This window comes from Enhydra lutris, unplaced genomic scaffold, assembly GCF_002288905.1.
Source record: "Enhydra lutris kenyoni isolate GAN:26980312 unplaced genomic scaffold, ASM228890v2 scaffoldscaffold2, whole genome shotgun sequence".
Taxonomy (NCBI): Eukaryota; Metazoa; Chordata; class Mammalia; order Carnivora; family Mustelidae; genus Enhydra; species Enhydra lutris.
In genome coordinates this window covers 67,808,503-67,833,565 of record NW_019154086.1, presented here as the reverse complement: position 1 = coordinate 67,833,565, position 25,063 = coordinate 67,808,503, and the positions used below count along the sequence as shown (strand labels likewise).

General features: G+C 41.2%; 2 protein-coding genes across 4 annotated transcripts in view; one reads left to right on the top strand and one right to left on the bottom strand.

The window, feature by feature from the left end:
• Window positions 1–21,255, top strand: part of LOC111150282 (ST3 beta-galactoside alpha-2,3-sialyltransferase 6) — a 63,903-nt gene extending 42,648 nt beyond the window's left edge. For 2 of the 3 annotated variants that reach the window (XM_022507727.1, XM_022507745.1), the window contains 5 exons: window positions 7,904–7,999; window positions 10,862–11,048; window positions 11,169–11,306; window positions 14,356–14,508; window positions 15,865–19,625. In XM_022507727.1, the coding sequence (XP_022363435.1) occupies window positions 7,904–7,999; window positions 10,862–11,048; window positions 11,169–11,306; window positions 14,356–14,508; window positions 15,865–15,951 (661 nt within the window). In that variant the 3' untranslated portion in view covers window positions 15,952–19,625. Of the gene's footprint in view, window positions 1–7,903; window positions 8,000–10,861; window positions 11,049–11,168; window positions 11,307–14,355; window positions 14,509–15,864; window positions 19,626–21,075 lie in introns of those variants that run through there. The other variant, XM_022507737.1, reaches the window with a different exon arrangement.
• Window positions 20,350–25,063, bottom strand: part of LOC111150271 (discoidin, CUB and LCCL domain containing 2) — a 91,660-nt gene continuing 86,946 nt past the window's right edge. Inside the window, exons 14-16 of the mRNA XM_022507716.1 lie at window positions 24,465–24,514; window positions 21,993–22,130; window positions 20,350–21,130 (exon numbers count right to left, since the gene is read on the bottom strand). Coding sequence (XP_022363424.1) covers window positions 20,661–21,130; window positions 21,993–22,130; window positions 24,465–24,514 — 658 coding nt within the window. The 3' untranslated portion in view covers window positions 20,350–20,660. The remainder of the gene's footprint in view (window positions 21,131–21,992; window positions 22,131–24,464; window positions 24,515–25,063) is intronic.

Below are 25,063 nucleotides of genomic sequence, written 5' to 3'. Positions count from 1 at the left end.
CAACACAAAGACTATAACAGACCAATCCGTGCCTGAGCAGTGTACTTTACATAAACTCCAGAAAGGCAGAATATACAAAACTACCTTATTGTTGCCTCCAAGTCACCTCACTTTGGTCACCATATATGACCTTAAACATCTCCCATTTCTCTTCTCCACCTGGGAAAATTGCTCCAGAGGAAGCAGACTCGAGAACAGACTCTTTTTCAGGCAGAGGGGGTGGACTACCCCAGCCAAGGTGTGAGGAGGTGGTCATACACAGGCCAGGTGGAAGCTTCATGGGCCTGGGCGGGTGTAGGCTGCTCTCTCTTTGTCATAGGTCTGTAGGTTGGGCAGGGCTGAGCAGGAGAGGGGGGAGCTCGGCCTTTCCCAGTCCGTTCTGCTCTGGGCTGCTCTCTTCATGGATTTTATTCTCCCTCTGTCCTCTGTCCCTTCCAGAAAGGTTTAGACATTTTGTCATTGTTTCAAATCCGAATCCTTTCAGTTCTACCAGATCCAAGTCCTAGTTTTGTTCCATTGCATTCCCTCGCTTGTGTGATGCCCTCCATTGGGACACATTGCACTGTGAATGGCAAAGCTCTAAATATCAGATGGGTTTACAAGATGAGAAGCTTCCCCTTTCTCACAGGTGTGACTTAAATGAAGCCTGCAGGTTGACATTCCAGAGCCAGTCTGCTAGGATGATCGGCAGGGGCCTGGGCTGTTCTGTTGTGAGTCTGCCATTCCCATATACAGAGCTTCCTCCTCAATGTCCAGTATGATGGCGGGACCTTCACCCATCACGGCTGCATTCTGGCCAGTAGGGAGGAGCAAAGGGGAAGGCCATGCCCCTGCCCATTAAGACTTGCCTCCTGCTTTAAGGACATTGCCCAGAAATCACATACAATACTCTTTTATACCCAGGAGTGTGCTGCAGCCAGTTGGTACCAGCTTGAGTAGTTCTTTCCAGTTCCATGATCAGTGCCATCAAGGTAGAAAGTTGAAATTAGCCACTCGGGGTATTTATACCATAGAAATGGGCAACACTGCAAACCAGGGCTTCTCCTATCATCTCTTTTTCTCCCAGAGAGAGCTGGTGGTTAACATCAGTTAGCAGCCACTAGGTTGTATCCCATTGACTAGGGATATAATCACAAGGTCACACCGAACTGGAAGGTAGGTGAGAAATGTAGCCTTAAAAGAAAAAAAAAAAAAGTCGTCTTTATTAAAAGTGGCTGTGTGCCCACATTAAAAAAAAGTCCTATTTTAAGGGACAAAGGAAGCCTTATTGAGGGGCAACTGGTCTCCAAATATTTAGGATTCTGAAGTCAGTTACATGACTATATCAACCTAGCTGAGTGCTTGAGGAAGCCATCCATGGTTTGCCTCTTGGAGAATTAATTACCTGTGAAAGCTGTTGAAACATATTGGTGTTGTAGTTCATTTTGAAGTGGCATTTCTTTTTTTAAGTTTTTAAATTTTATGTATTATTTTATGAATTTGACATTTTTTTTTAAGATATTGTTAGAGAGAGCCCACGTGCAACTTGGGGGGCAGAGGGAGAGAGAGAGGGGATCTCAAGCAGACTCTGTGGTGAGTGCAGAGCCTGACATAGGGCTCGATCCCATGACCCTGAGATCATGACATGAACTGAAATCAAGAGTCAGCCGTGTAACTGACTGAGCCACCCAGGCACCCCCTTAAGTGAAATTTCTCATGAAGGACTTGTTACATGTGCCATATTGGTCGGTGAGAGAGGGAGCACAGCAAGGGGAGTGGGAGAGGGAGAAGCAGTATAATTTGTTTTCCAAACCACTTTTTTCAATTGAGATGAAATTTACATAAAACGAACCATTTTAAAGTGGACAGTTAGTGGCATTTAGTACATTCACAAAGTTATGCAACCACCACTTCTAGCTAGTTTCAAAAAGACATACCATTTTTTAAAACAATTAGAGCAACCCTTTTCTTGTTGGTTTTGTTTTGTTTTGTTTTGTTTTCATGTTCCTCCTGTTATGGAAATGCTCAGATGGGCTCTCGGGCCAGGACTTAGGCAGCAGAGGAGTGATCATAAACCAGGCACGGAAGGAGACCTTGAGAGAGCTTGAGAGAAGGAGAGGGTTTGGGGAGGGGTAAGGAAGTAAGCAGGCGTGGGACATTTAAATAGATATAGATTTAAATAGATATATCAGCCCTTGTGAAAAAAGGCACTAACTGCTTTATGAGCTTGGGCAAGGTCTCACGCTTCTGAACCTTAGTGTCATGGAAAAGAGGAAAATGGAAGGAACTGCATATGCACATGTTGCCAAGAGTGGTTTTAATTGTTAATTGTTAAGTCCATGTAACCATTGCACAGTTGTTAAGTCAGTGGAAGCATGGGGTGGGGGGAATGGGGTGGAGTACATGGACTTCTCAGTGCTGATTTTACAACTTCCTGCGAATCTAGAATTATTTTGAAGCAGAAAACTTACACTGAAACCTATGACCACCAAACTTGTTTTACATGAATGTTCACAGGAACATTATTCAGAATAGGCTTGAAGTGGAAACAACCCAAATATCCAGCTGCTGAATGGATAAACTAAATGTCTATCTGTTCAAAGGAATATTATTCAGTCATGAAAAGGAACCTTGAAAATACTGTGCTCAGTGAAAGAAGCCAGTTGTGAAATCTCACAGACAAATACTGTTATATACAATAGAATACCTTGTATCGTGTACAGCTATTACATGATGCCATTTGTATGAAATAAGTAGAATAGACAGAGCTGTAGAGACAGAAGATAGATTTGTGGTTGTGGGGAGGGGGAGGAGAGGAGAGCAAGTGTTTTGGGCTGTGGGGTCAGAATTAGGAAGTGGTGATTGTTGCATAGCTTTGTGAATATGCTAAAGCCTACGGAATTTTATTTAAAAGGGTGGATTTTAAGACTTGTGAATTATATTGCAGTGAAAAAAATAAGATGCTTTATTTATTTATTTATTTTTTACTAGAGAGAGTTGGGGGTTGGGGGAGAGGGTGAGGGAGAGAGAGAACTTTTAGCAGCTTCCAAGCCCAGTGTGTGAGCCTGATGTGGGGCTCAATCCCAAAACCCTGAGATTGTGACATGAGCTGAAATAAAAAGTTGGGCACTTAACTGACCTGTCCAGGCACCCCCCCACCCACCAAATAAAGTGCTTTTCAAAAAGAGGTGGGGTGTTTGAGGTAGCCTCTAGGTTCCTTTCTAGCCTCTGTGGCACTTTGTTCAGAAGGTACCGTGAACCAGCGGTTCAGAGTGACAACTCCGGTTCTCTTGCCGTCTGTTCCATGTGCCGCTGCTGTGGATTTCTCAGGGGGCTCGGGTTCTTCTCTTTCTTCTCCAAAGCACAGCTCACACGAGGTGGCCATGTTTGACACACTTCACTAACCATTGAGGATATTTAAAGAAATTGCATCACAGAAAAGCGACACTTAAATGTGCCCCTGTTAGGAGGCTCTTTTTGGGTGTCCAGGTAGCTCCTAAGCACTGGTTTATACCCAGGTCCCCGGAATGCTGCCATTTCCTTAGGGGGACATGCTCTCCCTCGGCCAGAGCAGCAGAAACCCTGAATCACGAACTGTCAGCTCCCACTCAAATGCATGAGCCAGCTCTCCACCCCCTGCTGCCACCATCACCTTCTGAAACCTGCCAGATTCTGTGAAGCATGCTTGAGTCCTGCTTTGATGGTTGTAGAGTAACCGCACACAAATATCTTACCTAATCGAAGCCCTGTGCTAAGTCCGTTGCCTGCTAAATGGACAGGGATTTGTGACAGCTGCCTCGTTGTTCACCCAGGCAGGATCCATTAATGTTGTTTCAGCAGAACTGGGTCAGATGGGCAACCAGCCAGGGCGGGAGCATGGCCTTGGACAACCTACAAAGATGAAAAAGATTTGGACTTTAGCAGTTGTCTATGTAAAAGAGCCCAGGCTCCAAAACGTCTCAGTATCTGCATCACTAACCCGCCCAGGCATCCCGCTGTTTTCAGCCAGGAGAAGAACTTTAAAACCATGCTCTTGCTGTGGGTAAAATCTTTTCTGGAGCTTCTAATAGACTTCTCTAATACCTTTCTGCCCAAAGTGGGGTCATGGGGCTACTCCAGACCAGCGACTGTTAGGCTTGTGAAAGCGGGGCTCTGCGAGCAGGCATGCAGGGTAATGGGTGTTGGGAAAACGGCCAGTGGGATCTGCACAAGATTGTTACACTGAAGATGTAGTGATATATTTTAATGTGTGTGATACTACTGACAGGAAAAATGAATGTCAGAAAGCATTCAGAAGACAGGTCACAGATCATTTGAAATGGGCGATTCGTGTTTACTTTCTCTGTCTTGATGGTTGTTGATGTTTACCTCTGCCTGAGGTAGCCAGTCTTCTGGGTTTGCCCGGCTTGATGAGAAGCCTGCCGTTCACGTGGGGGAAGTGTAATCTCTCACCATGACTATTTCAGCACTTTTTCAGGTTTTCCATTAACAGGTTGAGGCACTCTGGAATGATTTTGTTTTCTGGGTGAGCAGTTTGGGGCATTTCCCTACCCGTTTCTGGAGTGGAAGAAGGAAGAACAGATACCTCCTTTTCCAAACACGACATGAGAAAACAATCACCAATTGATTGGTAACAACCAAGCCAATTTCTAAAGTGCACAGCCTGTGAATCAGGAAGTTTAAGACAGGAAGGTACAGTAATATAAAGGAGACTATTCTTGTCCTCTGGGGACTCACAATTGTCTGTAACTATTCATGCATGAAAGTGGTGTTCATTAAATATGGTAGAGTTACACAGTCACCTAAAGGACCCTGGAAGTTACTGTTTCACACCTCAGGATGCAAGGGAAGTCAGGAGCCCAGACCAGGTGGATGAAGCCAAGGAGATGATGAATCACATTTTTGGTGAAATGTGGGTCCCTGCTGGGGAGAGCCTTGTGAGCTGTGTGGTTCAGACTGCAAAGCTGTATCAATACATAGTTCCCAGAGTCATGGGGGCATTGTGAAAACTAGCCATAGATGAGATGCTGTTGCCGAAGAGTAGTCCTAGGAATGCCCCTTAAAGAGTTTCTAGTATTATATATGATCCTCAGAAAGATGTTCAGGTCTTTGCATTATCCCTTACCAGGCGGAAAAGTGAAATTTCCTGGACAAGATTTCCCTTCAGAGGTATTGGCAAACTGTTTTGATGACCAAGGGCCTTCCTTCCAGCTGCCCCCTACAAAGCTCATAGAGAAGAAAATAGAAAGTGAAATTTCTTAAAGTGTGGTGACCGTTCAACAGTAAAGTGTCTTTAGAATTGGAGTTCCTTTGAGTGAGGCAGTATCTCTAAGATTTCTGTCCATTTTTCCCAAGTCCTTGGACCTCCTGGGACAATGAACATGGAGAGGCCATGCGGCTTGTGTACATACAAGGAAGGACCTTCTCTCTGTGGCTGATCCTGGGGCTCTTGTAGTGGAGATCTGCCTCCAAACCTCAACTCCCTTATCCCTTGACCAGAAGGCTCGGTAGGAACTGTGAGAGGAGGTCCAGGACCTTGAGCCTAAGTGGGGACTGGGAATGTGACATATTTGTATGATAGACGATTGCTTCCCTTATCACAATACTCTTGGTCACCTATGATCTTGGGCTTGAGGACTTGCTGTAATCCAGTCTGATAAAAATAACACTGAGAGGAAGCCCCTGTGAGCACGAGGGTTCAGCCTGTGGGTTTGTTGCTGAGCAGTGATGAGGGAACTGGCCTTGTCTGGGGCTGCACTGAGCTGCCTCTTTCTGGATTCTGGTTCCACTTCAGAGATGAGGCTTGTGGGTCCTGGGTCCTTTGTTGAGGCTCTGGGTTAGAAACTCTGGAGACACAGTGGTGGTATGAGTTCCTATCCAGCCTGGTGTGTTCGATGATGTTGGAGTCAGGCAGCCTGGTGTCAGGCTGGATATCCCAGGACCGCACGGATGCTGTAGCCCCTGGGGTGCCTGGGGACAGGACTGGGAAGTGGCCTCCAGCCATAAGGGAGGAGGTTAGTCTGGGTGCCATAATGGCGGCTGTCTCTCCTCCAGCCCCATGCAGTTCAGTAGGAACAGAGCTGGTATTTCGATTCTCCATTCCTAGCGACTCCCTCCCCAGTGCCCACAGCGTTGCTCAGGGGAGGTAGAGCCCACTTCAGGAGGTTCAGCTTCTGTTTTGCATTAGACTGACCCCAGGGTTCTGGAAGGAAGAGTCAAACAAGCTGTGCAGGTGAGAATTGCCCTTGTTAGAGAATATTCATAAGATGGGTCTGGTGAGGGTAAGGACAATATGCCCAGAGGGGAAAGGGTTTGGAATGTTTGCCAGTGTTCTCGTCTTGTCCATGCTACCTGGTCGCAGGGCAGAGCACCATTAAGAAAGTTGCCTTCCTAGAATTTTAGAGCATATTGTGATCTGTCCGCGATAGGAGTTTTTGGGGGCACATCGTCATGGAGTTCCTGGACAATGTCCTCCTAACCCTGTCTCTGACACCTGTGACACTCTGTATCTTCTCATTTTGGTAACAAAGTAGACACTGACTTAGACTTGACTCATTAAGTGGGGAGCTAAAAGCCCTAAATTAAAATGTGTGAAAAAGCATTTTCTAGTATTAAAAACTTAGACAGGTGAGTTGAGCAAATTCTAATGAGAAAAGATCAACTTATGTTTCTGTACATTCAGTGGGTACATTATATGTACTCTTTTTAACCCAACAGGGCCAGTGTGTGGCTCTTTCTAATTATTCCTATATTCCTGCATTCTCTATGATTATTTGTTTATTTTTAAGTTCTACACCCAATGTGGGGCTTAAATTCATGGCCCCGAGATCAAGAGCCACATGATCCTCCAACTGAGCCAACCAGGTGCCCCTCTAAGTTTATATGTTCTACAGTATTTGTGCAATTTTGCTACCCATTAATTTCCTAAATGCCTTAAGGTCTAGAGTTCATCTGGTCTGCTTTATTTCATGGTTTTTAGAGAAAGTTTCTTTCTTTATACTTTCGTGTCATGATGGCCTTGGAAGGACAGTCTCAACAGGCTTCCTCTCTGTTATGTCATGTCCCCTAAAGGAGAAGGATCTGTGTTGTCATTTCTTAAGGCCTGGCTGGGAGGTGGTGGGAGCCTGGAAACAGAGGGGCCAGGCTGGGTTTGCTGAGAGCTGATGGTGCACAGTGCATGGTTCTAGGCTGATCTCAGCCAGCAACAGGAAGTCCCACTTCATCATCTACTTGAAAGCTCTCTGCTAGGGACACAGCGTGAACTTTTAGTTTATATTGGTTAAGCTCCAAGAAGCAGTACATGTTTGGGGAATTGAAGAGCTCATGTGCAGGACCAGGGAAGACACACCTTCCCCACCAGATTCCAAGCTGTTTCCACACTGATAAGACACAACAGTGACTCAGAGCTAGAACCTCAGGATTCTCAGGGAGTGAGAAATGCTGGTGAAAAAATGGACAGCTATTTCATATATACACACTTGTATCAATATTAACATGCAGAATTGTAGGCCAAGTGGTATTTTTGTTGTTCGAGGGTCTGGATGTGAATCCTGATTCTGACTCTTGGGAATATGGATTTGAAATGTTAACCAACACTTCTCTGAATGCCTTTCTTCATTTGTAAAATGGAAATAATGGGCTTACTTATCTCAGCATGTGGTTATGAGAATCAAATGAGGGAACGCATATGGACGCATAAGCAACTGTTAGTTGCTAATGATCATATGCTTCCTGTGGAATGTTATTTCTTGAATCCTATATCTTTCTAATATAACCCTAGACCTGGAAGTCACAATTGGTTCTTTTTCTACTTGTGCAACAAGTGAAATTTGGCATTGGGTTCTGGAAAGTTTGAACGAATTCTTGGAATCAGCCAGTTATGTGAAAGATGGCTCAACCTTTCGCTTGTCTTTTTGCCCAACAGTGTGCCATGTAAGAAGTGCGTGGTGGTTGGTAATGGAGGAGTTTTGAAGAATAAGACATTAGGAGAAAAAATTGACTCCTATGATGTAATAATAAGGTAAATATATTTTCTATTTGCTAACTTGGAATTGTTTCAAAAGACGAGTTGCTTAGATATATTTAAGTACATTAACATAACCAGTCTCTCATTCATCGACTAGATTAGGCCTAGATTTTTCAGCTCATTCACTTAGAAAATATTGTGAAGTCTTCTGAATATGCCAGGCAGAGTTTTAGCAACAGGGTGTATAGCACTGAATAAGAACAAGTTTCTTGCTCTGTGTGGGGTTTTCACTGTAATGAAGAGAAGAAAACAGTAATGAAAGAAATAAGGAAATACAAAAATAAATGCCATACAAACAGTTAAAACATATGTGACAGTGATTGAATAGCCACTTGAGAATGGACGGATGACCACTTTGAGGAGAAGACCTCTAAGATGGACCTAAGTGACTATTACAGTACCAGCCATACGAAGACTAGGGAAGAGCACTCCAGGCACAAAGAATATTTAGTGCAGGTCCTGGGGAGGATATGATTCTGGGTTTGAGAAGAGTAGCAAGAACACCAGTGAGGTAGGAAGGGCAGCCGGCTCAGGGAGAGTGGAACAGTCAGAAGCCACAGAGGAAGGAGGCTGTATAGGTCTGTGTAAGTACTTGGATTTTAAGTATAATAGGAAACCTTTGAAGATTTTTAAGCAAAAGAGCGATTTGATCTGGTTATGTTTTTAAAATAACTTGGCTGTGGTATGGACAATGGGATATGAGGGACAAGGGTAGAAATGAAGAAGCCAGTTAGGTGGCTATATTCAGGCAGATGATGGTGGCTCGGAAAAGGATTGTCATGACAGGGAATGATGTAAGTGGATAGACTGAGACATGTTCTAGAGGTAGAGTTCTCAGGATTTGTTGATGTTAGATGTGAGGAGAGATGGGAATAAAGGAACCACATAATGCCTTCTGGGTTTTCAGCTTAAGAGATTGACTGGATAGAGGTACCATTTATTGAGTTGGGGGAAGACTAGGGTAGGAAGATCTTAAAGGAAAATCAAGATTTCTGTGTGAACATGTTAGGTTTGAGATGCTTATTAGATTTGTGGTGTTAAGTCAAGTAGGCATTTGGTTAAACAGGTTAAAGGCTCGATGGTAAACAGCCTATGAGCTATATTAAACCATGGTATCAGCAAGATTTCCCAGGGAGAAACAGAGCAGAGGTCCCAGGACGGAGTCTTGAGATATTCTATACTTGGAGGTTGAGCAAAAAAAAAAAAAAAGGAACAAAAGAGATGGAAGAGGATCCACCAGTGAGGTAGGAAGTGTTTTAAAAGAGAGGAGAAGGAGTCAACCATGACCAGTGCTGGCAAGAGGTCATGCAAGATAAGAACAGAGAGTTCACCATTGGACTTAAAGCCTGAAGCTCACTGAGACTCTTGGCAAAGGCAGACGTGGAGACCTGATATGGGGAGTGGCCCAACCAGAGTGGTTTGAGGAGAGAATGACAGGTGAGAAAGTGAGAAACCCATGTAGGCAATTCTCTGGAGTTTTGCTGTGGAGTTGAGAAATGAGATGGTAGCTGGAGATAGTTATGGAACAAAGGAGGCTGTTTTGTTTTGTTTTGTTCCTTTTACAAAGATAGGAAATTCTAGAGCATGTTGGTAAACTGATGAAAATGAGTGAAGAGATGGGTGTGGTAGCGAGCTGGGATGGGGCTTGAGCGCAAGTGCAGTTGGTCCTCTGTAATAGAAAGAAAAACTGGGATTGTAGCTACGGCTACCAAGAGTCCCACAGATGGAGTGGCGGGAAAATGAGGGCATTTCTAGCTCTGTTTTCTCATCAAAAGGTTGAAGTAAGGTCATCCTGTGTTGTGTGTGTTGGGAATAGCTATGAATAGTCTTTTGAAGAGAAGGGCAGTGCGTTAGGATGACCTGACAATCCTTGGGGGTTTTGCTGGGTTACGAGCTGCCAAGAGCTTCTGCATAGTGAGGTCACCTTATTTTCTGTTCACTGTCTGTTTTGAGAAAGCCGTGAAAATTTATCCGCATGACAGTTTTGAAACACAGGTTTCCTTACCTTTAATTGTCTAAACGTTCGATCATCCAGAACCACAGCAAACCCTTGTCGAGACTGCTAAGGGCACAGCATTTATGAAAGTCATTTCAAGTGTTGAGACTGTCTTACATGGAGTCAGTGGTAAAGGGTGAAACAGTATTTATGCTCCCAGGGGACACTGTTTTGGAAACAAAGCATTCCTTTTAGTAGCATGCCTTCATAGTGTATGTGTAAATAGTGCATGTCTAACTTTGGCACTGAGCATAAAACAAATCCAACCGTGGATCCTTTGTGGTTCTTTAGTTCACTCTAGCAGTAACATTTATTTGGTTGTGAGTGGGCATAATACGGCAGTTTTATATTTTCACTTTATTACAGAGCTCAACAATTTTAATGGGTCTTCAGATCACCTTCGGTGTGATTCTTATCTGTCAGTCCATGTGCTACATGACTGTGTAACCTTGGACAAGTAACTTTCCCTCCCTCTGCAGGGCCCTTCTCCAAGGGGTTTTGTCTGGATGTCCTCCAAGGTCTTTTTTAACTCTAGTATTCTGTGGTTCTGTGTTCCCATTGTTTTATTCAGTCTTCGGTTTTCCTGGAGGTGGGACTGAATTATCAGTGGCCCCACAATTACTTTTCAAATCCAGATGAACATTTCTGCCTTCAGTCAAGCAGCTGTTTCATGAAAGGGAATTATTTCCCTAAAAATAGGAATTTAAAAAAGTTGTCTTAAAAATAACCTTGTCTTGTAGCTTTAAGCACTGGACCCATGGCTACTGCGGTTTGTCCTATTCTGAAAGTTCTGAAACTTGTGATGGAATTGGCACATACTACACTTCGTCTACATATTTTGTGTGTTTTACTACCCACAGAATGAATAATGGTCCTGTTTTAGGACATGAAGAGGAAGTTGGGAGAAGGACAACCTTCCGACTTTTTTATCCAGAATCTGTTTTTTCAGATCCCAATCACAACGATCCTAATACTACGGCGGTTCTCACTGCTTTTAAGCCGCTTGATTTAAAGTGGCTGTGGGAATTGTTGACGGGTGGCAAAATAGTAAGTTGGCAACATTGATCTGCCTTCTGATTACCTTCAATTTTTGTTTTTTTTTTCCATTAAAAAAAAAAAAAAAGACCACCACAATGTTCTGTTTTCTGTGTTCTTATTTTATTTCAGAACACTAATGGTTTTTGGAAGAAACCAGCCTTAAACTTGATCTACAAACCTTATCAAATCAGAATATTAGATCCTTTCATTATCAGAATGGCAGCTTATGAACTGCTTCACTTCCCAAAAGTGTTTCCCAAAAATCAGGTATGTATTTTGCTTTGCACAGTTCCAAGCTAAAGATCTGGCTAGGGTAGGGTGGAGAGATCATAGGGTTCTCAGAAAAAATAAGAACCATGACTCGTGAGGTGGCGGTAGTGAAATTAGATATCTGTGGGTATTATGTTTGTTTTTTAGATTGCAAGGAAAGAACTGGAGTGTTCTGGTCCTCCCTACCTCGCCCTTTCGGAGCCCTTCTGGGGTCTCCTCCTACATGCCCCAATGACTCATTTCTCCTAACCTCCATCTGCAGAGTTCTGCGATGAGGAGAGACTGACTGGTGGGGGCGCTGCTGGGCAGGCTCTGCTCAGAGTAACAGGGTGGGGCTTCCCGACAAGCCAGGACTATTCAGGCTAAAAAGAAGCCTCAAGCACTCTGATAAAAATATCACAGGAAAGTTGGTGGAAAGGTGAGGAAGGACAGGATAGTTCGGAAATATTTCTGTGGTCATAGAGACACTAGCACTGAATTCTGAGGAAATGTTGAAACTCCAGATTCTTCAATTAAAAAGAGTCTCACCAACTTTGGCTCTTGTAGCCCTTTTGTTTACATTCCCTAGAAGACAGTACCCTCTGGACCCACACAGTGGCACGGATAGGTTTTTCATTTCAAGCTTGAGAAACTGTGATATAATGTCTCGGCTGAAATGAGGTTTCTTTTTGTAATCAGGGAAAATCCAAAGAAATAAATACACCTCATGTATCTTCTTTTTTTAGTATGATAAAAAAATTCTAAACTTTAGAATTATTAGATTCTAATGCTTTTAATGAAACCACTTATAAAGAATATATATATCAAGTACATTTTATGTTTAATTTAAATTATGTATTCTATTAATATAGTCTGTTATTATATATTAATATTTAATATATAAAAATAAAGGAAATCATCCTTCTTTTCACACTGTAACTCTCATTATTCCTCAAGCTTTTTTTTTTTTTCTTTTTATATTCTTCTGGACTATTTTCTATGCAGTTACACATACTTTTTTGTTCAATATAATTACAATTATATCATAGATACTTTCTGCCATTTCCCCCCTCCATTTAACTATTCCCCTCTTTATAGATCTTTCCGTTAATATCCAGCTTCTTTCCTCCCTAATTTATTTAGAAATGCATGTGATTATAGGGATTTTCAGCCCACTTGTGTGATTTTTGTAGAATAGACTCCTAGAAGTGGAATTCCCAAGTCAAAAAGCATAAAGCCTGGTTCTGGAAATGTGAAGTCATATTGATGTGGACAAGAAAAAAAAAAAAAGGAAGAAAGGCCTGCTTGAATTAGGTTAAAGAGAACATGGGACACGAGCAAGTGGAGGCAAATCTTTGGGGTTTTGTTGGGAAAGGGGGCACAGAAATGGTTGGAAGACACGGGATCAAGGATGGTTGCTTTTGTGGTTGTTTTAAAGCCAGATGCCATGTTTATATGATGGAGAGAACGATTTGATAGAAGAAAATGATGAGAGCAAGGGGGTCATTGTAGATGCAGATTTGGTGGCAGAGAAGAGACGGGAGGAAAGAGTGCACGAGGGGCGAGGTTGGCCAGAGGCAGGGACAGGCACATCACATCCATGGAAGAGTGAGCGCTGAAAGTACAGGTCAAACTGAAGGTAGATTGGGAAGTTGGGAAGCTGGTATAGATAGCTCTTCTGTTTCTGTTAGTGAAATGAGGATTAAATGGTCGGTTTAAAGGAGGAAGGAGAATGAGGCTGTTGGATATAAAGGTATAAAATTGTCACCTTGGGGAACAGGAATGGAAATTTGCTAGGGTAATACTGCACGGCCACTTGAGACTTTGGCCATAAATGTCATGTGTACCTGGGCACGTATGTTGTTTTCTCTTGGCTTGTTATGCTGCTTGGTTGTGGGTTGAGCCAGGGTTAAGATTCTGTCAGGTGATGAACTATTTCTGTCTGTGGGTGCAGAAAATGGAAGGATTATAATGATGGATGAAGGCCTCTAAGGCATGAGGAAAGGAAGTGGAGGTCATGACGGGGAGGGAAAGAAGAGGGAAAGAGTGATGGGATCAATGAGGTTGAATGACTCCCAGGTTGTTAATCCAACCACTAATTTCCGTTTCTAGCAGATGGCAAAGGCTTATGGTGTTCACCATAGGGCATGGGGTAAAGAAAAGCTTACGCCAAAGGTAGTTAAATTTTCAGAGGAGCTTGCCTCCTGGAGTTTATTTGATATTGTTGTGCTTCTTGGGTATTTTTTTCTCCTCCTCAAAATCATAATGTGTCATTTCCATGGAATCTGTAAGTCACACCTTGATGGAAAGGAAATCTCCTTAGATGGCTGTGTTAAGATGTAAATAGTTTTTGCCTTTAAAGGCCGTCCCGGTGAGAATTAAAACAGAATGAAAATCCTTCCGTCAAACATCTGTTACTGCATTTTTAGGAGATATGTGTATGTGAGGGGGATGCTTGGTTTCTTTCCTTTTTGATTTTTAAACTGATAATGATCCAGTGGAGACTGTGACATTACTCTGTATACATCTGGACTTTTTTTTTTTCTATAGAAGTCAGAATCTTATTATTTGCCATTGAAGTTAATTTACTAGTCTTTCCCCAGAGCTAGTTAAATTATTAGAATTTTAAGAGATCTCTTTTAAGGCTTATGTGGAGCCTCTTACCATGATCCCATCCATTAGTGAGTTAACCTGTCCTTACGTTTCCTGTATGGGTTGGAAATCCACAGGCTCTGCTGTTTGCACAGGAAGCCTGACTCAGCATGTATTATAAAAGGAGGCGGCAGCATCCTTTTCCCTGAGCCTTTTTTCTTCATTTGATAGTTGTCCTCTGGGCTAATACTATAGTTAAGTTTTATTTGAAAGATTTTCTAAGATTTTCATCACATTTATATGCTTTTCAGAGTTAGGAAATTAACCGGGGTTTGGGTCTTAGACACGATGAGGGTTTAACTTAGGTATTTCTCACCTGGTACGTGTTCAGAAGTCCCGGTTTTATAAGATGAGGTCACCCAGCTTTGGGAACATCTTGTTTGAGTTTTAAAAAACCTTTTGTTTCCTTCCCCAGAAACCCAAACACCCCACAACAGGAATTATTGCCATCACGTTGGCCTTTCACATATGTCACGAAGTTCACCTTGCTGGTTTTAAATACAACTTTTCTGACCTCAAGAGTCCTTTGCACTATTACGGGAATGCCACCATGTCTTTGATGAATAAGGTAATACATACCCACTTGGGTAAATATTTGATCTTTACAGTCAGAAAGCCTCTATTTTCTGTTTCTGCATTTTTACTGAGGGAACAGCTTTTGAGTGTGAAGAGCTGCTTAACCCTACCAAGAGCTACCAAAGGCTGAAACTGGGACTTGGATCCAGGCAGTTCCAATCTGTGGGTGTCAGACCCTTGGGAATAGGACATCGTATCAAACCCGTATGGACACCAAGCCTTATCTTAGATCATGTTTGCACTATACAAATATGCATGCAGGCCATTTGCTCTTGGTAATATCTCAAATTCACTTAAAAGCATTATCACAGAACAGGGACACTCATCCACATAAGAGGATTGAGCACTGAAAACACGGGAAAGATGAAGGTAAATTTGGAGTTGAGAAGATGATGTAACTTCTTGCTGTGCTTTTCAACCTTTTTTTTTTTTTTTTTTTTTTTTTTTAAGTAGAGGAGGAAGTCTGTGACATTTTAACACCATGAGGGAATATTCATGGTCAAAAAGGTTTCAGACGTTTATAGTAGATCATGCTTCTCTTGAATTAGAGATCAGTGGTGGTACATAGGATCTTTAAGACTTAATTGAATAGGTAGGAGTTGTCTGAGGTTAGTAGCATATCACAGGTGACAGGACTAAAATGTTATCTGTACATTTTTAATATGGAAATATGAATAGTTTGCTGTTAGGTAGGGATATAGCCTGTGTAATCAGTCCCCTTAGATCATCATCCTCAGACACTACCATAAGCCAAAGGTTAGACCTTCGTATTATTATATTACTTCATCTCCACCCCTTGTGAGACAGACACTTGAGTAGTGTTAGTTGCCTAGGACAGACTGCAGGATCATTTCTCCTCAGCCCTAATCTTTTAGCACTCCTGGGATTTCTAGTCATCTATGTAACAGAACACTGAAACAATTTCCTGAGGAAGATTAGGATATCCATCAATAGAATATTTAAAAAAAAATCTCTTATGCATGCTTTACAATAGTTTCTTTGGGCTGATTTCTGTGAGTTTCAGGTGCTGCTTTTATTAAAGTGATCAACCCATTTTGACTTAAAATTCTGGCCTCTAGTTTTATATCCTGATTTAGAAGACGGGGGAGGGGGGAATGATACGAAGGGGTGCTCTTAGGTGAGGGTTTAAGTGGAAACAGCAGGCTAAATTTAGGAAACACTCTGGGAAAAGAATGAGCAAAGAGAAAGGTAACAAAAGTTAAAAGTCTCCCTGTATACTTGTGACTTTTTTCATTCAGAAGCTTTTCAGATACACTGCAGTCCATTATTCCTGTTAACATTTTGAGACTGGGATAGATAGTGATTTTATTTTCCTTTTCTTCTCTAGAATGCATATCACAATGTGACAGCGGAGCAGCTCTTTTTGAAGGACATTATAGAAAAAAACTTTGTAATCAACTTGACTGAAGATTGACTCTACAGACTCAGAAGACGATGCTAACAGTATTAGTTTTATTTTTATATGGCAGTTTTTAGTTTATTTTTAAATATGTTGGATGCACTTGTCAAAAAATTGTGTATATTAAGTCTGTTGCTGCCTGGTGATTCATAACCACCAGCTTAATTTCTGTGAATATATTTAATTTATAAAAACCAAGATATGTTTAGTTATCAGGGAAAGTTTTGATTGCATTGTTTTTAAAACAAGCTAGTTTTCCGAAGTGTTTCTAAACATCTTTTTATATTGACTTCATCTTAGACTTTTGAGGGGATATGACTTCCTAATAAGGGGCTTTAGCTGACCACAATTTTTGAACACATTTGGCTACTCTAAATTGGTGGGGAATGGCCATGTGGTTGTGCCTTGATACGGCAGACTGGAGCCACTTTCGGCATGTAGCTAGATGATTGTATTGTACCTGAGGAAACAGATTTGAATCTTAAAGCAGCCCTGAACACAGCAGTAGGTATGGTTATGGAAATCTAAGATCAGACTGGTTTCATTAAGCTTTTTTTGTCCTGCAGTTAAGTAAACCATGATTGTAATGAGTAATCTGGAAGGTGTGTTTTTAAGGTGAAGGAAATAGACTAAACATGAAATTCTGGACGAGTAAATAAGCTAAGAATGCCACTTACCAAAGCCTGGTGACTGCATTATTTTAAAGCTCATACAAGGTAGCAGAGCTAGGCAAGCTCAAGGAAAGCATTATTAAATTTTTTGCCTGGCCCATTATATTAAAATGTGAAAGTTTACTATTGGAATTAAATTAGAAAAAAATGAAGATAAATCCTTGAGACTCCTCCTCAAGCTGTTTCTGGATTTAAATGGGACTTTCATGAGAGATTTCAACTTCAAAGGGGAAGGCTTACCTGGCTACCTAGGGTGCATCAGAGAAGAGTCCTACTGGATGCAAACAAGTCAAAACCAACCCTTCGAACAAATGTGAGCTAGTGTCCCTTCTCATTTAATCCAGCCCATGGCTATGGGGAGGGAAAAAGGAAGAGAAGAGAATTACAAGAAGGATGGAATTAAAAGTTCTCAGAAGAGGTAAGAGTTGAAAGAACTGTTATCTTTTGAACAATAATTATCACTGGGAGTCACGCTGGTGCTACTGGGAACCAACCAGCCTCTCTAAAGATTATGTCAAACGCAGTATAAGAGAGGGGAGAAAACTCCTAGTTGATGTAAGCCAGATCTACACATGAAACGTGGACACTATTCTGTTAGCACCAGCACACTTGCACAGTACCATGGTTTCACTGGATTCCTCCAGTAACTGAGGTGGAAAACATGGGTGTTCGTGTGACCCTGCCCTCCTCCCACACAGCCAGAGTTCGCTGCTAAATTTCAGTCTGTGAACTAATTTAGGCTCCAAAAATCGATGGTCCTGGCTGTAGTAAAAATAAAAGACCACTGGTAGCATTTTCAAATGTTACTATAAGGTTTAGAATAATGGCAGGATAATTTCTGACTGATGCTAAAACTGAGAAATCTGGCATTTTGTGTAGTATGAGAGAAGGCTACAAACTTCAACATGGTTTTATATAAGCCCAAGGAAAGTCTCAGCAAGACACATATATACAATTTATTAAAAACACATGAACACATTAAGATCTCACTATTTATACAATCTAGATTCTAGCAACATATACACATACTGAGTGACTACAGTACATGCCGAGGTAAGAAAAGTACATTCCGGGAGAATATCACTGACCCTCAAGCCATTTTTATTTCCAATATGTATTTCAACATGTTTTGTTTCCACCTTTCCCAGTGCCAAAAAAGGAAAAAAAAAAACAAAAACTAGTCATAAATTGGTGCCACAGTTGAGCTAAAAAGTATGATAATAACCATCCAACTCTTACTAGATTTTGCAGTTCAGGGACTTCAAGTTCATGGCAGAAAAGCAGAGCTAGAAGGCAGTTTTTTAAAGGTAGAGCTTAGTTATCTCTCTTTAAAGGGTTTGAAAAGTTTTTGTCCCACAATCTATTAGTTCTGTCCTTTGACCTATTGTTTCCATAGCCCTTTTGCTCTCCAGGTTTTAATGTGGGGCCAAGGCAAAGAAGTTCAAGCTTTGTCACCTTCTATAGAATTTTAGATGAGTGCATTTTCTGCTGGGGGCAGGGAGGGTAAGAGTATACATGACACCATAGTTTCAGCTGCTGGATAAATTCTCTACACCAGCCTTTTCACCAGCAGATAAATCCACTGTTCAATGCAAAGTGCAAATAGTGAAACATGAATTTAAATAACTGGACTAGACCCTAAACATACAATAGGATCTATTTAGTGTTACAGGTTCTAAAAAATATAAATCAGCATTCACAATATCTTTAACTGGGCTGGTTCCTAAGATCATGTAACAGTGAAGTTGGTGTCACTTTATGAAAACCTGTAAGGGCCCTACTTTGCTGTACCTCTGTTGGAGCCGATCTTTAAAATTGTGTTAACAGGAAAAAAAAATTAATCCAATAAACCAGAGTGACTTAAATCTTTAAGATGTTTCAAGCAGGGAATAAAAATTCAAGGTAATTTAGTAAAGAAAAAAAAGTTACTTTCACATTTTCAGTTGATTGTCTCCACAGCTGCATCAGACATAAATGTAGTTAAAACCCAAAACAAAACTCTAATACGAAAACAAAGGAACTAAAAGTACAAAATCAGAATAACCCTTTGTATCAGGCTCAGCTCTTCATTTAAAAAGTAAATATACAAAAGCAATAAAAACTATTTTGTACAAAATCATTGGTAGTTTAAGGACCGCACGGTGGCAAAAACATGCATCATTTAAGAAGAAAACATTTGCCTCTCAAAAAGAGTTCCATGGGAAAATCAGGTGCACAAAATTAAATGAAAACAATCATCTTTGGGAGAATGAGATAATTTCTCTTAAAGCTTCTCAAACAGGCATGTGATTGGAGAAGTATATTCACTGTGTACTGAGGATGAATAAAAAAATAAATCGGTTTACTCTCTTCCCACCTGAAAGGGGATGACTGCATTAATACACGTGCTTTACACATTCATGTCTTAATAAAAGTTCAACATCTGTGCTTGTTTCAAATGTTTTGAAACAGTATATTTCTTCAGTGAATAAAATGATGCCTCAAAGTTTGTCTGAAAAAGCAAATGAAGATAACACCAACAAAAATAATACTAGAGGGCAGAGAGGCTGTAGAAATAATTCTGCTTTTGAAGCAATACTTTAGAGTGCTGATGTACCCATGGAAGCAAATGAAATGAACACTGTCTTTTCTCACATCTAGCAAATTGTGGAAACGACTGGGGGCACAGGCCGCAAGAAATGGCTAGAACCTGATGGGAAATTGTATGTTTTAATCATAGGGCCAGCTTCTCAGCCTGCCAAAGAGTTTTAAAGATTCTTAACACTATGGGCTAACAAATTACAGATGACTTTTATTTCACCCATCTAAAACTAGTTCTGGGCAAATAGTAAAAACGAAGTTGCCTGGAAGTATCAAAAACAGACATCAATATTCACCTGCTGCTAGAACATCTGTTCCACAGGCCTGCGGTGAAGGACTGTCAAAACTCCCGTGACACAGAGTGGGCACACTCACACAGAGCTGAGGAATTCATGCTGGCTTCCTATTTCCTTCAGTATTTCACTGTGGATATTAAAAATACTTTTTGGCCAAAAATAACTTCAGATTGAAATTATATATATATATACATATATATATATATATAAAATGAAAGAGGGCAAATCCGTTTTGTTTTTTTTTTAAAGGTACTTTATATGACTTCTGAGGAATGATTCCACCTTTCACTGTGGTAAACATAAAGGGTCCTATTTACAGTGTTCACTCAGATGGCCCCACAAGTACTCAGAACTCTCCTAGGACCAATCCCATTGCAAGTAAAGTGAGGGGCAGGGAGAGAATCTCTGTTGGAGCTTTTTAAAATTACAGGATTCATGAGGCTGGTGGAGCAAGCATCACTCACTAAAAAAAATTCAAAACCGTTAATAAACACAAGAATGGGGCTGGCCCCAGACGGAACAAGTAGGGATGAAACCAGGTCACGTACCATTAAGTGTTAAAACTCTGAAGAGTGTCAAAAAGTAAAAAAAAAAAAAAATCAATGACCCCGCCCTTTATAAGTCAGTTTCCCACCTACAGACCTTCTTAAGATAGGTAAGTGTATGACTGCAATCAAAAAATGATACCACTAATTTTTTAAAAAAATCCGTAAGGAATATAGGAATAGAAAAGAGCTCATGATAGTACCCACATTTCACAAGAGAGCAACATTTCAAGCCATTAGACACTTCAAGAACAGTACCATGCGCTATTGCCCGTCAGGCGTACAGAGCCACCTCTTCAGTTCATTAACGTACCTGCAGCATTGGTAATAAATACTCTCAGTGATTTTTAATTTCTTTGAAGTGCATAGTAGGGAGCATTTTCTGTATCAAAAAATAGTGTTTTACAGTAGTAACAAACAGGATGTTTGCAATCGAACTGGCAAGCCGTCACTGCCACAGTAACACTTTTAAAGCAAGATGGCAAGATTAGTAGTTCCCTGTACCTCGGTCATCACATTTTCCCCAACCACATCTGTGACAGATACGTAATACATTCTATATATTACTACCACTAACACACAAAAAAGGCCATGTGCTTTAAAACGATGCTTTATAACAAGCAGCATCACCTTTAAAGAATTTCTTTAAAAACATCACATTCACCATCCCTCCCGGCTCCTGAAGCCTCCTGTGTGCTCTGTGGCACCTGGTACACCAGCTCGTCTGGGGCACTGGCACCTGGCTTCCCACCTTTTGGGGTGTCATACTGGGCACGGGCGGAGGAGCAGCTGTCAGTCCTGGAGAGAAGAGTGTTGTAGGCTCCCACTAGTGGGGGAGGCTGGTTCCCTGCAGCTTTGAAAGTGGACGTTGAGGGAAGGCCCACTGAAGCTGTGGGGTGCCCAGACATATCCATGATGATTGGGGTTGCGTATTCGGGCCCGGTAATTGGCAGTGGTTCAGCATAGGCGTGGTAGACTTCTTGGACCGGGGAGTTGTAAGGATCTAGGTCAGCGTAACTTGCTTCTTTCCCTTCTTCTGGTTTAAAGGTGGATCTCTGATGAAGGGTGCCAACGAGTCCTCCCACAAGTGGCTGTGCATACTCTGTGGAATTACAGAACAAACAACAGAAAAGCCACCTCATTCATACAGGGATCAGAGAGTCCAGGTGACAGTTGTAGCCTGACACCAAAAACAAACACTTCTTTATGGCACTTTTGTTCCTGTCAATACAGACCTATGGATTTCTCTACCAGAACCAACTTAAAAAAATTAAACATGTTGGGGCACCTGGGCGGCTCACTGGGTTAAAGCCTCTGCCTTCAGCTCAGGTCATGATCCCAGGATCCTGGGATCGAGCCCTGCATCGGGCTCTCTGCTCAGCAAGGACCCTGCTTCCTCCTCTCCCTCTGCCTGCCTCTCTGCCTACTTGTGATCTCTCTCTGTCAAATAAATAAATAAAATCTTTAAAAAAAAAAAATTAATCATGTTATCTTGTATCTCCTAAGAAGTTAACATGCTATAGAGTCTCATTCATGAAATTTTACAGAGAACGTATATGCTCTTCAGATTTACAAACAGTGTTATCACTGGGGGAAAAAAACCCATTTCATTATTAGATATTTTCAAATAGGACAATGTTTAAAATAAATACGAACTAAGTTAACAGGATACATACTGTAAGGCTCATTATAGGTTTGCCACTCTTCACACTCAAATAAAACTCCAGGTAAACACACAGAAATGCCCAGAACTTTTTGGAAATGAATGCTCCTATTTTTTGGAGAACATGGAAGGTGCAGAAATAACTCTCTCAAGGTCATCCTTTCAAAAATTAGTTCTACCTTAAGAAAACAGTTCCCCCGTTACATAGGAAAAAGAGAAAAGACACTAGAAATCCCAAAGCACTTTCCAGCGACGTGCAGCAGTGTCTTCCTCCGCTCTGGTGAGGGCTGCATGCAGTTACCTGCAGAGTCGGTCTGCAGCACCGCGGTGACTTCTCTGGGGCTCAAAGGATTGACTTCACTGCTGCTGTAGCGAACGGGGGTCTCCTCGTGTTCCACGGACTTGGCAGGGAGAAACTGCTTCATTCCTTTCCACCAACCTTCATGGTGATTGGAAGCAAGAAAGACCATTACATAAAAACCTAGGACTGAAATGATGACACTGTTTACGGGAGAAATCCTGCTGCATTTAAGCCATTTCTGTAACACATCTGTACAAAATAGCCTCTATGTTCAATCTCTTTTTTTTTTTACTCTGGCAAAATACACATTACATAAAATTTACCGTCGTAACCATTTTTGAGTGTAGGTCACGTGGTTTAAAACGTTCACACTGTTGTGCAACTACCACTACCATCTATCCCCATAACTTTTCAGCTCATAAAACTAAAACTCTATTCCCATGAAATGGTAACTCCCCATTCGTCGTCCCCCTACCAATGGCGACCATCACTTTACTTTCTGTCTTTATGATTTTGACCATTCTAAGTACTTCATCTAAGTGGAATCATACAGTATTTGTCTTTTTGTGACTTGCTTATTTTGCCTCACATAATATCCTCAAGGTTCATCCATCTTGTAGCATATTACAGAAAATCTTTCCTTTTTAAGGCTAAATAATATTCCACCGCTTGTATACAATACATTTTGCTTTTCCATTCATCAACTGATGGTCAGGTGGGTGGCTTCCACATTTTAACTGTTAACAATATTAAATTTTCAATCCACGAACATAGGGTATGTTTTCATTTACATCTTTTAAAATTTCTTTAGTAATGTTTATAGTTTGTAAAAGTCTAGTACCTCTTGGGTTAAATGAACTCTTGTATTTTATTCTTTTTGATGGAACTGTAAGTGAAACTTTTTATAATTTCTTTTTCAGATCATTCACTTCGTGTACAGAAATGCAACTGATGTTAGTGTGTTGACTTTGTATCCTAATAGTTGGCTCAGTTATTGGTGCTAACAGCTTGTGTGTGTGTGTAATCTTTAAGGCTTAATTCTCTTTTAAATGTTTGGTAGGATTTTTTTTTTTTTTCAGAGATTTTTGATTATTGACTCAATCTCTTTAGTCAATTCAGATTTTCTATTTCTTTGTGACTTATTCTTGGTAGCTTTTATATTTCTGGAAATTTGTCCATTTCATCTAGATTATTCAATTCTTTGGCATATGATTATTCATAATATTCTCATAATCTTTTTTTCTGTAGAATCAGTAGTGATGCCTGCACTTTCTTTTCTGATTTAAGTAGTGTCAATCTTTCTTTTTTTTTTTTTAAGATTTTATTTATTTGAAAGACAGACATCATAAGTAGGCAGAGAGGCAGGCAGAGAGAGAGAGGAGGAAGCAGGCTCCCCACTGAGCAGAGAGCCCGATGCGGGGCTCAATCCCAGGACCCTGAGATCATGACCTGAGCCGAAGGCAGAGGCTTTAACCCACTGAGCCACCCAGGCGCCCCTCAATCTTTTTTCTTATTCTATCTAAAAGTCTGTCAATTTTGTCGATCTTTTTGAAGAACCAGCATTTGATTTCACTATTTTCCCATTTTCCATTGTATTTCTCTCTCTTATCTTTATTATTTCTCTCCTTCTGGTAGCTTTGGGTTTAGTTTGTTCTTGTTGTAATTCCTTAAGTTGCTCAAGTCTTTTTTCTCCCCCCGCTTTAGTGGAGTATCTAGTGCAATGCAGAACATGGTAGAAATTCCCAACGGAAGTATACACAGAAGCAAAATCATTGCTCTAAAAGTGTTGGCAGATATAATTTGTCTGTTGTAGGGTGGTTTTTGATAAGTTTTTCTAAAAAAAAATACTTTCCAAGATCTACCTTGGGGTTTTAGCAGCACAGAATCTGCCCCCACTACTGTTCTTTTCTGCCTTAGTCACAGCAGTGAACTCTTCTGCCTTTTATTGTTCCAGCCATGAGACTGGAAAGTAGGAGACCTGTAGGGAAATTCTGGTGTCACCTGCTGCAATGGGCCACACAGAGTAGGAATTCAGAAGATGACAACTCATCACGGCAGAGAAGACAGACCTCACAATTTCCAAACTGCAAGGCTCTACCTGGAAGTACCCACAGCAGAGTGACAAACACACACTGTGTTACCAAGACCACAATCCTTTTACGCAGTGATCACACAAGCCATAAAGAAAGCTGGTCTCCTCGAGAAAAACAGATACATAGACAAACCGCATGGGTTTTCCAGGAAAAAGGAACAGAGTGTGTGTTATGAGAAATCCTTACTTTTCATTTCATTACTTATTGACCAGAAGAGATTTTACAGAAGAGCAAAAGTGGTCAGAACGTTAGAGGAACACCATTTTTCTCAGAGGCAGGGGAGTTTGTGTGGGCCCGAAAACAGCTTTCCTCTTTTACTACTGCCACCTGGAAGGGTGGGACTTCCCTCTATGGGAGCAGATGCAAAGTCCCGAGTTACCTGCCCGGTCCCAGTAAGGTAAGTCGTAGGTGCCTTCAGTTTTCTTCTTTCTGGAAAAATACAGAAAAAAACATGTTAGCAAACAGAGTGAATTCATGAGTAAGACAGCTCTGAAAGTGCAGGATAAACACTCAAGTTAATAATTACTCAGGAGTACACATTTCCATTTGCTGACCTACCTGGCAAGGCCCTCCATTTCACTTGCCTTTCAAAGTCGCCCCTGCTGAAACTCATACTGAACTCTTTTTTTTTTTTTTAAAGATTTTATTTATTTATTTGACAGACAGAGATCACAAGTAGGCAGAGAGGCAGGCAGAGAGCGGAGGGAAGCAGGCTCCCTACCGAGCAGAGAGCCCAATGCAGGGCTCGATCCCAGGACCCTGGGATCACGACGCGAGCTGAAGGCAGAGGCTTTAACCCACTGAGCCACCCAGGCGCCCCTCATACTGAACTCTTGATAAATTTTAAACTTATCTCCTGAGATACTCTGTTACCCAAGGTACTTCCTACTCAAGGGATAAAGGAATAAGAAAGGCTAAGTTTGTAGATAAAAAGAATCTAATCAAAGACCCACAGGTAACATGTGGGTTCTTATGGAA